Below are 15,197 nucleotides of genomic sequence, written 5' to 3'. Positions count from 1 at the left end.
AAAGATATTTATTAAAGTTTCCAATTTTTTACAAACAAAAAGAAAAAAGCAAACATAAAAAAGTTAAAAACACATAAATTTCACAACTTATTTTCTCATAACATATTTCCCTGACCTCCTCATACCTCCCCTTCTTGTATATCCAGTTCAAATTATTTGTGCAGCAAATCCATATCTCAAAGCATTACAGCTTAAAAGAAAAAAAACCAAGAAAACACCTTATTTTCTCTCCAACATCTTAGGTTATGATAACCTTAAATTCTTACTTATAAAAAGAAAACCATTTTATCATATTCCTTTGTACCATTACAGCTAGAAACCACTTAATTTCAATCCAACATCATTCAACATTCCTTAATTTTACAGTATTTTTGTAAATAGTCCTTGAATTTTTTCCAATCTTCTTCTGCTGACTCTTCTCCCTGGTCACGGATTCTGCCAGTCATTTCTGCTAGTCCCATACAGTCAATCAGCTTCATCTGCCATTCTTCCAAAGTGGGCAAGTCTTGCATCTTCCAATACTTTGCAATAAGTATTCTTGCTGCTGTTGTAGCGTACATAATGAAAGTTCTATCCTTTTTTTGAAGCACCACTTTAGCTAATGGGGCCTCCTGTTGCTGCCGTGCCACTGGAGCACGATTTCTGTTCTCATCCTGAAGCAAAGTTCTTAACCTGAAGCACTATTTCTGGGTTAGCGGAGTCTTTAACCTGAAGCGTATGTAACCTGAAGCATATGTAACCCGAGGTACCACTGTATAAGGGAGGGGTAAGCAGCATTAGGGATCCGGCAGGCTGCAGTGGAGACCTAGATACAACAGGGAAGACTCAAAAAGCAAATGGCATGAGGTTGGGCCAGGAAACCACAGAGCAGTAACTTAAAGGAGAGAAGACACGGCTTCGTGTTCTCTTTAGGTTCTTGACTTGTCCAAAGAATTAAACAAACACAGAGTGGAGGCAAGAATGAGAGGCAAAGGAAGTAGGGAAATCGAGATGCAACAGTTTGGAAATATTGTACCTAAAACACAGAGAAAGAGCTTTAATGTTGTTGTTGGCCTTCTGAGAAAGAGAAGGCGTGATGGAGCAGAAGGGGGTCATCTCTTAAATGGGAATGAAAGCTGGAGCAGGCAGTTTTCAAGATCTAATCTGGCATCTCCTCTTTTCTTCCAGGTAAAATGTGAGGCTAAATTGCCTTTGCACAAAACCAAAAATAACAACAGCAACTGTAAAAAGGGCTCAAGCGAGGATAAATCAAAGGTTTCTGTAGGTGAAGAATGCAGAGCGGATGAACAGGCATTCCTTGTGGCACTTTATAAATATATGAAAGAAAGAAAAACACCAATTGAACGAATACCCTACCTTGGTTTTAAGCAGAGTAAGTAGAATTTTCATTGCATTTTTGGTTTGACATTTTAGAACAGTTTGGCTTCTGGGGTTGTTTGGCTTGATAAGGTGGGACAACTTTGTGGACAGATATGGCCCTCTTTAGCTTTCTCTTTGTCTCTTCTTTTGCACTGTACATTTACTATAAAACTAATTGTCAGGATCTAGAGCTTTATAGGCATTGAGATTTCCCCTCCTGCCCTTTGAGCAGAAACCCCACCACCAATGCCATAAAGCAAATGACTTTTAAAAGTCTTCTCGGTTTTCAAAGTGGTTTGCCGTGTGGATTTGGGAGGTGTGGGGGGGGGACGAAGCTCCCATAGGCACAACGAGGAGATCTTTGTATGTCAGCCAGTAAAAACCTTAAAAAGGAAAACACATACGTACATACATGCACACTGGGACCTTTGAAACGAGAGTTGTTGTCATTGTGTTTATATCCACCAATACATTTTTCCATCCCCTATCTTGCAGTTTCTCCTCATTTTGGGCAACTGCTGGTGGAAATTTATAGTTTTAAAATACACTGCTTGCGATCAGAACCTGGCATATTTAGAAAGGTTCCTGCTCTCCCTCTCCTTTTGATAAATACTGCAGCTAATGTCTTCCCTTGAATTAATAATACGACATACTTTTATTGTACCCAGATGTTCCTTCAGGGGGGGGAGTCCCACAGATATAAAAGGAAGGCATCTAAAGGTGGCCAGAAAGTAGGTGAAGGAGGTCACAGAGTATAAAAATAGACAAGATCTGTTTAAAGACATCATAGCACAATGCTAAGGATTGCTTTGGAAAGAGCACTTTTTGAGTCAGTGCTTATAAAAGCAACAATTGATAGAGAACATGCAACTGTAATTAAATTTTGCATAAACATTCTATAGCATGGAAGAATGAACATCGCAAACGATGAAAGGTGTGCTTTTAATAGCCTATAAGGTATCTAAATTATTATAAAGGGAGGAATGCCTTACATGGAAATATGACTTTCTCAAACCTATCTTCCCAGATTAAATGTGTATGTTATTTTGATGAAGAATGTCAAACCTCTATGTTTTACATAACAATTTACATACCTAATAGCAATTGACACTGATTGCAACAGACCTCTAGCAGTCATTATAAACTTATATAACTCCAAAATGATTACAATGTTTGCCTGAAAAACCGGCTGCTTGAAATAGAAGTAAAATTAATGTACTATGAACAGCTTTGTTGCATTATGCATTTGATTCCGATTAAATCAAGGCCCGAGCAAAGCTCTTGATAGCTCAGGGAGAGTGCAAGGTTCAGTGAAGCTTTTTATTTAGAACATTTTGAGATGTAGTGTGTGTGTGTGTGTGTGTGTGTGTGTGTGTGTGTGTGTAATGTTAATTCCCCCCCCCCCTTATTTGTCACTAACAAAGAGGCACATTTTTAAAAGCAGGTATTTATTGGGTCTCAATTTCCCAGCGTTGCCATGAGATCACTCTGCAACATGTAGCTGAGATAAACTGACTTGTTTGATATTCAGCAATGTGCCTCATGTTTCCTCAGAGCAAGATTACTCAGGAGTAACTGAGCTGCTCATATAATGGCCAGGAGTAGTCGCTGTGTTTGTCTACCTTGACATGTGTAAACACATGAGTAGGAAGAACCAGTTTAAATAATATAATTCCTCTGTTGCTGAATAAGTACAGTGAATGTTCTTTGCTGTGCTGTGTGGTTCAATAATGAGTACTACTCCCTGGGGAACACCCATAATTTATGTAATATTTTGGAGGCAATTCATACAGCACCATTATGAGAAGCTCTTTGATGGGGTAAAGGGAGAAAAAAAATGCAGTCGAACCTATTTTACTGCATTCTGTAGTTCTCTCATTACAGAGGATTCTAAAAGTGCTTGCCCCCTTTCCCCCTTTAAACTTAAAAGGAAACCTTTATTAAAAGAGACAATTGGATTAAAGTGCAGATATACGGACAATTTAAAAATAAGTCATGATCATATAGGGAGGTATAATCACATCAAAATATATTGATTTATGTCTATCTCTCTAGCTAAGCTCTTTGACATGAGTTCAACAGCCAGCAAATGGCATCCACTTCATGTGGAATGATGGAATTTGCACCCTTCCTTAGCTCAAATGTTAAAGATATTCATTTTTGCCAGCTCTGTAGTGGACCAAGCTTTAGTTAGGCATTCTGAAATGTCCACAACCATTGGTATTTTGGATGCTTCAGGACGTTTGTGCCAGCGTAAACCAAAATTCTGCAAACTATCCCATCTAACCATGTCAGTCAAATTTGATCCATTAGAGGCTTAGTTTGGCACCAATCAACAGCAGGGATGGTTTGAAACAACCAGTGCAGAGACAGCTGTGCATTTTATGCTAGTTGCAAAATAGGGATGATAGCAGGAAACAGGCAACGCACTCCTGGTGGCAGATGTTATGTACAAGACACCCATGCCTGGGATCTGGACCATGGGGCTATAAATGTTCCCACCAGTGGAAGTTCCCCATAGGGCTTCCCCTACTTTCAAGAGTTGCATAGATGAGTGCAGGGGCAGCATGACTTTGCAAGGAACACGCCTGGCTATTGGGGAGCGCTAACACTTTTGGGAGGTCCACATAAGACAGTGCATGATCTGTGAGACCTCAAGACCTCTTGAGATGGTTTAGACTCTGAGAAAGCTGGGGTGCAGTTGTATGGGAGATACGGTCGCTCTGGGTGCATCTTGATATTCCTCACCCTGCAGGCTACATTCATGATGAAATGAGCTGCTCCACTTGTAGAAGCTTGTTTCCTCATGTGGAAGAGGATCTCTGGATCCCAGCCAAGGTCTCTTATCTGAGTGGCAGTAAATACTTGTTTAATCAAGGACTGCTTTGTATATGCACTCCAGTTTCCTGCTACATTAACTAAATGACATTTTAAAAATAATGCTCTTTCTAATAACTATGTTAGTTTTATATAGGAACATATAATGCAAAGCTTATTTCGTGTGTTTTGTTTTTTATGCTGTTTGTTTTATATCCTGGAAGTGAATTTAAGCTCAGTAAAAAAAAAAATTCTTTTATATCTGTAACTGTATCTCAGAGAAATGTTTTCCCTTGTGATTTTAAGAAAGGAATGGTATATGTGCAAAGCCAATGTTTACTCTTTGAATTATGTAAATGTCATTCGCAGATTGTTTGTGTTTCTCCCCCCCCCCAAAAAAAAAACCTTTTTGTGTGCGTAGATGTGATTGTTATCTTCTTGCTTCACTGTGAAAGAAAAACTGTTTGATTTGCATTTCTTTGAAAAAAGTTGGTTAATGCAATGCTTATCTAAATACTTATTGTCCCTCTAACAGTTAACCTTTGGACTATGTTTCAAGCTGCTCAAAAACTGGGAGGATATGAAACAGTAAGTGTTTAAGTAACTTAAATGGGAAAAAAATGTGTAATCTAGCTTTCCCCTGTTCGGGGTGGTGTTTCTTTTTCTCAAACACACACACATAGACACACACAGGAAATAACAATGTAGTACACACACACACACACACACACAGTGGGGTTATTGGGTCCTTTTTTAGAAAAAGCCCCAATTAGTTCCAGGTTTGGCAAAACTGTAAACTTGTTGAAGAAGAAAAAAAACACTTCTTGAGTGGAAAACATGTGTAACTCTTCCCTGTCAAGGAAATTGGTTGGGTCTGTAATTTTTTCCCATGTTGAGAAAGGGCTATTCTTGTACAACAAGCCAAGATTGCATAAAATGAAATTTCACTTGGCATAGTCCCTGACATCTGTTCATGTTGGAATATGGGAAATGTATTAAATGCTTTCAAAAGTAATCAGCGTTGTCCATTAAGGAATAGCTTGGTGCAGTATCTTTCTTTACTGTGAATAGTAAAAGATCTTTATTAGACAAGGGTCAGTGCCACATAAACAGGAAGTTATCCAAAGTATAAAGGCAAGGGGGGGGGGGGGAAAGCAGAATACTCTGACACTTTTTATCAACTAACCATATCTGACATGGCCACTTTATTTTTAGCTCACAGGGAAATTTGATGGTTGCGGATTTTACAGCATGTATTCCAAACCAATAAAACGTTGGAGCAACAAACTGCGATTAAGATCTTGAAACGAGAAGAAAGAGCTGCTTTAATATGGCATATAAAGATGGCATCTGCAATAAAGCCCATTTGACATAAGACGATCGTCATTGGGAATATTTCCCCAGCCCATAATGCTCAGATTAGGTTGTGCATTTCCTGCCACAGTTGAATGCAAAAAACATATTTAAATAGCTAGCTAGCTAGCTAGATATATTTATTTGTTTTGCTTTGTTCACTGAGTATAAATCTGGGCTGCATCTATTCCATAATGAAGTAACAGAGAACACAAAAGCTGAAATTAATTTAAGCTGAAATGTAATCACTCTGGTATTTGTCCCATAGAACAAAGCCTGTTGTGTCATTTTAATGCCTGTGCAGTTAGCTAACATATCTATGGTTGTGAAATAGTAATCACATACAGGTATTGGTAGCTTTAGTTGACATTCTTTGGTTTGCATCTGATCTGAGTGCCTGATTCTGTGCTTGTTTACTTGGGAGTTAACCCAACTCTAATTTATTTAAATTTATTCACTACATTGGGTACACCAAATAGCTGTTGTTCTCTGAGCAATGTACAGAAAACATCAAAAACTAAATATACTAAAACAACAATAATAAAACTAAAGCAGAACTTCTTATTTAAGCACTAGGTAAAGGTAAAGGTACCTCTGCCCGTACGGGCCAGTCTTGCCAGACTCTAGGGTTGTGCACTCATCTCACTCTATAGGCCGGGAGCCAGCGCTGTCCGCAGACACTTCCAGGTCACGTGGCCAGCGTGACAAAGCTGCATCTGGTGAGCCAGCGCAGCACAGGGAACGCCGTTTACCTTCCCGCTGGTAAGCGGTCCCTATTTATCTACTTGCACCCGGAGGTGCTTTCGAACTGCTAGGTTGGCAGGCGCTGGGACCAAACGACGGGAGCGCACCCCACCGCGGGGATTCGAACCACCGACCATGCGATCGGCAAGTCCTAGGCGCTGAGGTTTTACCCACAGCGCCACCCGCGTCCCTCATTTAAGCACTAAGGAAGGCTAAAAAAAAGTCTAGCCAATCAGCTGATAATACAAGCATTAAAAGTATTCTTTGAGTTTTGCTTTGAAGTAAGGATGTATATGATTCCAATGTGCTAACCTTTGGAAAGTTCCGCTTCTGTTACAGTTTTTGGTGTTCAGAGGCTTTATTCATGCAGGAACTATTTACAGTAGAGATGAGAGAGAATAGAAGACATATTTTCTCAACAAGTAGGGAGAGAGAAAAATGGCTCAGCTTTTAGGGTTGGAGTTAACTTAGACAGAGAGTTACAAACAAGTGTTGGCTAGATTGCTAGAGAAGCAGTGCTCTCTTGTGGTTTAAAGTAACATATGCATTAGCTGGAAGCTCATGAGAAGGAAATTTTATTTGCCTTTCTCCAACACTTCTGGGCAAATGCTATTAGAAAGTGAAATTAGGCAAGTCTGTTAAGTTGGAGCCATCAAGTTAATGACACGCCTTAAATCTTGGCCCTTACATTGTTCCAGATTTTATATTCAAATAAGTGGGTAGTTTACACACAAAAAACAGCAGCAAACTAAGATAAAATATGGAGTAGTGACGAAGAGAAGTCAAGATAGCCTTTGAAGTTATTTCTAACAATCTGGCCATTTGGGGTGCCATCTTACGTAATGTATTCAATGCAACTTTCTCCCTGAAAGGATTTCTGCCTTAGTCTATTAAAATGGCTAAAAATATTTGTATAAACCCTCTTCCCAGATGTTGCATAACTTGTTAACCTTCATCATGCTTATCCAATGTAAAACTATCGTTTTCTCCTTAAATGCCACATTCATTGTATTTTTCACACCATGTTACAACCTTTGAGCCATTCTTCTTTCCAGTAGAGTGAAACTTACAAATTGAGATTTCATAATGCGCAGGATTTAGCAGTTCTGATTTAAGCTTTCATCACTTTGACCAAACTAAGCTTAAGGGGCTGTCTGCCCAGCCAGCAAGCAGTTCGTGTTCTGCTGCAAACAATTCAACTAAAGCAAGCACACGAGAAAGCTTCCCTGATCTGAGCAGGAATGATGAGGCAGAGGATACAGGATGCTGATACTAGCACCACTCCTGCATATACACAGATTGAACAAGATTCTGATGCCCATATTTTCCCTTCTGTTTTGCGGCACTCCTACTGTCAGCAACAGCTTTTCAGTGGGACAGAAGGTGTTCCTAGTTTGAAAGGGTGCCTCTGAAAACCTAGTGCATGTGCAGCCCATTAGTTTCCAGCATAATTCAGATAAGAAGTGTTGGATACACTTCAGCATGCACCTAATAGAGATCCAAGTGGCAGATTTGCATTGGTACTCATATACTCCTAATTCACACCCCACATTTGTTTGGTTGGTTGGTTGATATTCCGTATTTTTCACTCTATAAGACACACATTTTCCCCTCCAAAAATTAAGGGGAAATGTGTGTGCGTCTTATGGAGCGAATGCAGGCTCCTTGGCTTCAGTGATAGCAATGCAAAGCCTCCGAAGTGCAGTGGGAGCGCTCCCGCCGTGCTCCGGAGGCTTCGCGTTGCTTTTGCTGAAACCTGGAAAGCGAGAGGGGTCAGTGCGCACTGACCCCTCTCGCTCTCCAGGCTTCAAAGATAGCCGCCTGAAGTCTCCGGAGTGCAGCGGGAGCTCCCGCTGCGCTCCGGAGGCTTCGGGTTCCTTTCACTGAAGGGTAGGTGCCCCTTCAGCTAAGGCGCAGCGCCCCTTCAGCTAAGTGGGAGGAGAAATGGAAGGGGCTCCATTTCTCCTGCTGCTTCGCTGAAGGGGCGCTGCGCAGAGAAGGGGAGATTTTCTTTTTCTTGTTCTCCCCCTCTAAAACAAGGTGTGTCCTATGGTCGGGTGTGTTCTATAGAGCGAAAAATATTGTATGCTCCTTTCTGTTTGTTATTTAGGCGTAAGGGTCAATAATCGTTTGGTGTTGTTGCTTTTACTGAGGTCTTCTCTATGCTAGAAAATTATTGTGGAGTTCTGAATTCAGAACAACATATGCTGGCATGAGCTGCTTAAGAATTCTAGTTGAATTTAGACTGTGTTATCCTTTTGGGAATTATAGTTGTGCATGATAACCTAAATGTCTGAAACGGGGACTGCCAAATGTCTGTAGATGACAGTGGTCCGTGATGTCTGATTTATTGCCTCAGGCAGTTGTCCAGCTGTGGGAGTCAAGATGGGGGCTGATAAGTCCAGCTCAGGTTGGCTATTGCCAACTAAACATTGGTTATCTCTTAACTTGAACATGTGAGCTCATTTTCCATTGAATGGATGTGCCACAGGCTGGAGACAGATGTAAAATACAAACAATAGAGAAAAGCGGTTTTTCCTGATGACTCAGAGTAAATGCCTTATTTCCTTCAGAGTTAACATGAAATCAGTGTTTTGGAAGTAATACTGTCACACTGGAGGCATCTCTCCCCCAAAGCCTTTACACTAGATTCAGAATCAGGCTCCTGGGCATCATTCATCATTTTAAATCAAATGATATCTATACTGACACTATTTCCAACAATCTTCTGATTGCCCCCAAGATTCGTTTTTGAATTTGCATTGGCCGTGGAGGTGTTCTCTGTTTCAGAAACCACCCCATTGCACAATCTTAATTGCATACCATCAGCTTTTTGACCCAACAGATGCTTGCTCTTCAGTGGGGTATCAGGCTACACCTGCAGTTCGTCAGATTTACTTGTACAGAGTTTTGAGATGCAGTGTGTACATAAGAATTGCCCTAGTTGATCAAGCCAGGTGTCCATAATGCATCTGGTCATGGCGAATCCATTTAGCTATGGATGTCTTGGAGATGCTCTTATGTGGCTACAGCTTTCACTGTCTTGATTAGGCCTATCGTTATGGCATCACCTGATAAGAGTCATGGGTAGTGGTGAGGAAGTTGACCAGGAACATAATAATAAAAGCAATAAGCTTCAATGAAGGTGTGTTCATTGAAATATTCCCCTGCTGTCAAAATGTTACAGTACAGTCAGATCAGAGCTGATCCAGTTCATAGCAAGTTTAAACTGAGAGAGAGATTTTAATGTAGCTGGAATTGGACGGTAGCGTGTCCATCCCACACCCAAATGGAGGTGAGGGGATGCCAAACAGCTCAATGGTGGCTGACTGTGCTCAGTTGGCATGGAATGCTGATTTGCTTTGGGGAGTGGGGTGGAATGAATCATAGAATCATAGGACTCTAGAGTTGGAAGGGACTGTGCACGTCATCTAGTCCAAATCCCTGCAATGCATAATTTTTTTTGCCTAAGGTGGGGCTTAAACCCACAACCCTGGGATTAAAAGTCTCATGCTCCACCATCTGAGCTATGAATGGAATGGCTGGATCCCTGAAGAGTAAAACTACAGATTGCAGTATTTTCTTGCAGGGCCCCACTTATACCATCTTAGTATCTCTCTCTTTCAGAGTTGCCCCTTTTCTGTTTTAATCTGCTGCCATTTAAAACCATCCATATAAGTTTCTTCTTAAAGATGAAAGTAGTGGAGCCTCCCTTGCAGAGCAGGGTAGCTCTAATGGGCTATAACATTTCCCGATTTTAATTAGATCCATCCCAATAAATCTGAGAAAATGCAGAGGTAATAATAATAATCCAAAGACATATACTCAGGTGATTCTTTAACACAGTAAATTCCCACCTGTTTCAAACTTGCCCAGATGGCTCTGTGGGGGAAATTTAAATTATAGTAGGCTTTGAACCCATTCTATTCTGTCATATTCCTTTTTCTGTGGAGAGTCTGACAGCTTTAAGCAAGTCTCAGCTGTTATGATTGAGAACTACGACCTCAGAACAAATCTTTAAATAACAAATAGTAAGAGCTGTTCAGCAGTGGAACAGACTCCCATGAGAGGTGGTGGACTCTCCAGCCATGGAGGCAGAGGTTGGATGGCCAGCTGTCATGGATGCTTTGTTGAGATTCCTGCATAGCAGGGGGTTGAAATGGATGACCGTTGGGGTCCCTTCCATTGCTGCAGATACCATGTGCAAATATTGTTGCACCTTTAAGCAGAAACAGAGGGACACACATGAATTAGAACAGATTGTCTTGAATCAAATATCAAAAATGAACATTACAGGTGGTGTTCTCTTTATAGTCTTTTAAGACCAGGTTTCCAGAAGGCACACTTTAATTACTTAAATTTAACCATGGGGAGAATATTGATCACCTAGATCAGGCACGGCCAAACTTGGCCCTCCAGATGTTTTGGGACTACAGCTCGCATCATCCTAGCTAACGACCAGTGGTCTCAAAACATCGGGAGGGCCAAGTTTGGCCATGCCTGACCTAGATAAAGTTCACTGTTCTTTGGTGATCGTTGCAGTGGAAACAGGGAAACATTGCAATAACATTGCAATGAATGGGTTACTGTCTGTATTAATATGGGAAGACAGAATATGAGCTTGGCATTTCCATTGCAGCTTCGAGCAAAGATTGCACTGAAGAAGCCTTTTACGATAGAAGGAAAATGACACTTTTATCTAGCAATAAGTTGTCCAAACTTTAAACAACAGTTGGAAGCATACTGCATTTTCCAGTATGAAAGTGAAATTTGTATAGAACAGCTGAGCAAAACTTGTGGCCCACCAAACCAAATGGAGCTTGTCAAGTATTAGTAGCTTGGCCTGCCAGGTGTTTGAGGCAGTCCATGTTTTTGCCAGACAAGCGGCAAAGCAGTAAGCTCACTGAGCCCCTGGTGTGATGCTCTACTTGGCTAGTGGACTGAATTTGACTTGTAGAGTTGCACTGTGTTAGTTTGGAGTGGAATACAGAATAGTCGGAGAGCAGCAGGGGGCAGCGGTAGGGATCCTGACGGTATGTCTGCTCCCCATATCGCACTAGCACAAAGGAAAAATGGGGGAAAGACTTTGTTAAAAGGCTGCTAATGGAAGGAGAATCTAGTGTCGATTTGTGAGCAATCATGCCCTAAATATAATGGTGTCAGGGATTTCTGAACTTTCCAGAAAAAAAGTTTGCTTCGTTCATATCCTTTAAGAAGATTATGACATCGGGCGTTAGGCCTTATTTTTAAAAAATTTAAATAAGGCATGGTGTCAAGACTTCCAGGAACTGGGTCTTTCATCACCACGTCAGCATAACTTAGCATAATCACTATGGTAAATAAGTGGTGCTGGCCTATTGATTTCAGAGCAGGCAGGACTGCCAAGAGAAACTGAATCTGAATTAGTAAAAAAAAAAGAGAGAAGTGTTCTATTAATCATTTCCACACCTTAAATTTTAATGCTCACAGATGGGGGAGAGGAGCATCCATTCTGTTAAAAGTGTGCATTTACATTCGGGTTATTCACTTTTAACCGAATAAGTGCAGTGAGACCAACCAAACAGCCATTTTCCACCTTGATCTTCAAAACTAGTCACGCTTGGCACAGAATCCAAGACGGGTTGATACTGACTTCCTTGTCACTTCATTTCTCTGAGCCATAGTGGGCTTGAATGAACACTTTCTCGTACCTACTGCAAGAGCAATTTCAACCTCCAGGGATAATCAAAACACAATGTTCTTGTTCCATGCCTGCCTCTTGGCTAATCTGCCCTGTTGCGCCACTGTGCCCATTTCTGTCTGTGCTGTGTGCAGAAATGGGTCTGTAGATCAGCCATCTTGTGTGCACCTCCCCATATGGGTGTCCTGGATTTGCCAGTTTTGCCCCATGCACTCTAGATCTGGTGGGATATTGTGCGCCAGGAGCCCTTGTTTCTTTGCACACAATATCCCCACAGCGTGTGGAGGGAGGATCGTGGGATCCGGGTGTGTGTACATGCCATTTCTACAGTCCTTTAAGTTGGAAAAAAACCCAAAACAGCTTTGCAGATAAGTTGTAACTGAATATTTAATTTCCCCACACAGAAGACAGTTTTATCAAGGTTTTAGGTTATTTCATACTACTGATGAACAAATAGGCATTTTTGATTTAATCGGCATCTAGAAGTAGGCGGTGGTTATGTCTAATGAGAACAAAACAAAGATAAGCTTCAAGGATGTTTCTCTGAAATTATAACATTACCAAATAACATGTCTTTTGCCTTTGAAGCTGGGTTTCTGAAAAGGAAGCATTTTATCTTTATGCAGAGCAGGAAAAGCATCATTTACCCTATAATATTTAACTGCTCCACTCATCTGCTCTTTTTAAGATTAAAATTACAGGCCCCCAGATTGCAAGTTTTGATATTTGTTTTCTTTTGATTGCTGCCTTTGGCTCCTTAGTGAACTTCATCAGCAGCACTGTGGGTAACTGTAAAGAATTCTGTGGGACTCTCTATTAAGCACCACAGCATTCCACAAAAATGACAAAATTCACTCAGAATTTATTTTTAAAACATCTTTTCCAAGCAATTTCCCACAACATGCCCCCACTTTTTAAATTGCATGCAGAAAAAGGTTGACTATTACCATGCTTTGCCTCTCAGGTTCCTGTTTTTCTTCCTGTTAAGACTATAGAAAATAATGAAGTGGAATTCAGAACAATTATTTTGCCAGGTCTTGTATCTATTATTCTTTTGGCCCCATTTTTCTGTGCAACGTTCCTCCCCACCAAAAAAACATAACTTGCAAGTTAATATTTTATAAGATGTTTATTTTCTTCCATTTAGCCAAATAACTCAGATATTAACATTGGATAGTGTTTAGATTTCACTACCATTTGAACTATATATTTTACTGACGCAGACGGATGAAAATAAACAGCTTGTAACATATAGAGTTACAGGCTGTGAGTCTATGTGGATTTAGGGGAGCCTGTGATGGATTAAGGGTTTGCAATGGATTCATTTTCACTAACTCAGTTAAAATAACTATGTAATCATTATTTGTGCTTAGTTTGAGATTCATTTTCATAATTTACCAAGGGATTTGTCTGCATACATTTTGATGCTTAATGGCCCTCAATTGATTGAAGTTCCTTTTCAAGAAATCGTACACACAAAATAGCAAAATTGCTTGATAATGAGACAGCAGTAAAACCCAATTGTACAAAAAAGAGAGAAAGGTTTATGTGAAGCAAATGTGAAAAATGTCTCTCTCTCTTTTGCTTTTAAAAGAGCCATAGATACATATTCAATCCGTTCTACAGGGGATTTAACAATGCTTGTAGTACATGGCGTTCTAAATGTCTCACATATACATTTGTTGCTGTGAATTCAAACGCTGCACACACACAAATATCTGTAAAGATGCAAGATTAAATTTTCCATTGCCACTTTTACAGATAACAGCCCGCCGACAATGGAAACATATTTATGATGAATTAGGTGGTAACCCTGGGAGCACAAGTGCAGCCACGTGTACTCGTAGACATTATGAAAGGTAAGATAACAAATATGAAATGCTTGTTTAATAAAGGAGAAAAATTAATTTGAAGGGACTTCAAAGCCTTTTGTAAAGAAATGGGGGCAGAGAGGGGGGGAGAGCCAAGAAGGCCTCTTACAAAAGGCCCAGTAAATATTCCATCACCAGTTTAGTCCTGTAATATGCTGTAATTTAAACCAGTGTGTGTCTCCGATTTCAAAACAAATAAATCGGGGGCTCTGATTCCTTTCTTCTTCATACCTTGTTTTACCAAAGCTTCTATAATATAGAAGCTGTAACTGATGAGCAAAACAGATGATAGTTTGATGATGGACAAAATGATCATATCTTAACTGCTTTGGCTGGTGTTTTTTAGGGGGTTTTTTTTTGTCTTTTAAAAACCACTCTGCAGATAAATGCAAATAAAGCAATGTATGGCTGTCTTCAGATTAGTGGGATGTTCCCATTATAAGTCACGGGGGGGAAAACATTTCTTCCATATTCCTTTAATGTTTTCTTCTCTCCTTTCTTCTTGCAGCTGACAACCATTTATCTTTCTAAAGTGCAGCAGAGTTGCTGTTTTATAAACATTGATTTTGTACCCTTTCTGAGTTAATAATAGTTTCCAAAGGTTGGGTATCCAGCGTACATCGGATAACATGATACGGTTGTGATGCTTCCTTAAAAGAATTTTGAGAAAATACGGCCATTAATAAAATATGTGTGCTTTCAAGCTCTGAAATGAGCAATATGATCTCATGCTCCAGATCACTAACTAGTTTCCTGTAGGGGCCAAGAGAGTGTTTGTTTATCACCATCTTACAGCATTGCAATGCTTTTTTGACATACGTTGAACATACGTGTCTTTTCTAAAGTGTTAACTGCTAGCCAGACTGAAAGAAGTGAGGTGCCAGCCATATTCTGTATAGGACTATTGTTCACTTTAAATTCCAGAGTGAAAATCTGATTAGTCTTACAGGTAGGTAAGTAAATGTCTTCTAGTGTGGGAGCTTGGATGGAACCGTACAAATTATGGACAATCCACATTAAGAGTTGGCCGTTCTCAGTTGATCCCACTGAATAATATGAGTCAAAGTAAACAGACTCTTTGGATCATAGCCAGTGAGCACAGTTTAGAGAATTTTAGTTTAGGCAAGTCCCATTAAATCCCATGGAGGTTAGCTGGTTCCTTGTCACCTTGATTTCCATGGGATTTTGCCTCGCTTGGGAGGCAAAGAAAATGGCTTGGGAGAAAAAGAACATAGTGTGGTATCCAACTAAGTCATACTCAAGGGTAGACCCATTGAAATCAATGGACTTGACTAATTTAAGTGCATTAATTAAAATTTGTCTATAACTCAATTGCATACAAACCGCCTTTAGCAATCTCCCTATACAGGAGA

General features: G+C 40.2%; 1 protein-coding gene across 3 annotated transcripts in view; it reads left to right on the top strand.

Moving 5' to 3' along the window:
* The window catches only part of ARID5B (AT-rich interaction domain 5B), a 152,427-nt gene that overhangs the window by 104,617 nt on the left and 32,613 nt on the right, over positions 1-15,197 (top strand). For 2 of the 3 annotated variants that reach the window (XM_081190840.1, XM_081190839.1), the window contains 3 exons: positions 1,168-1,372; positions 4,712-4,764; positions 13,715-13,812. In XM_081190840.1, coding sequence (XP_081046966.1) covers positions 1,168-1,372; positions 4,712-4,764; positions 13,715-13,812 — 356 coding nt within the window. The remainder of the gene's footprint in view (positions 1-1,167; positions 1,373-4,711; positions 4,765-13,714; positions 13,813-15,197) is intronic. The other variant, XM_081190838.1, reaches the window with a different exon arrangement.

The sequence above is a fragment of the Podarcis bocagei genome, assembly GCF_964188305.1.
Source record: "Podarcis bocagei genome assembly, chromosome: 4".
NCBI lineage: Eukaryota > Metazoa > Chordata > Lepidosauria > Squamata > Lacertidae > Podarcis > Podarcis bocagei.
This window is presented reverse-complemented; position numbering and strand designations above follow the sequence as displayed.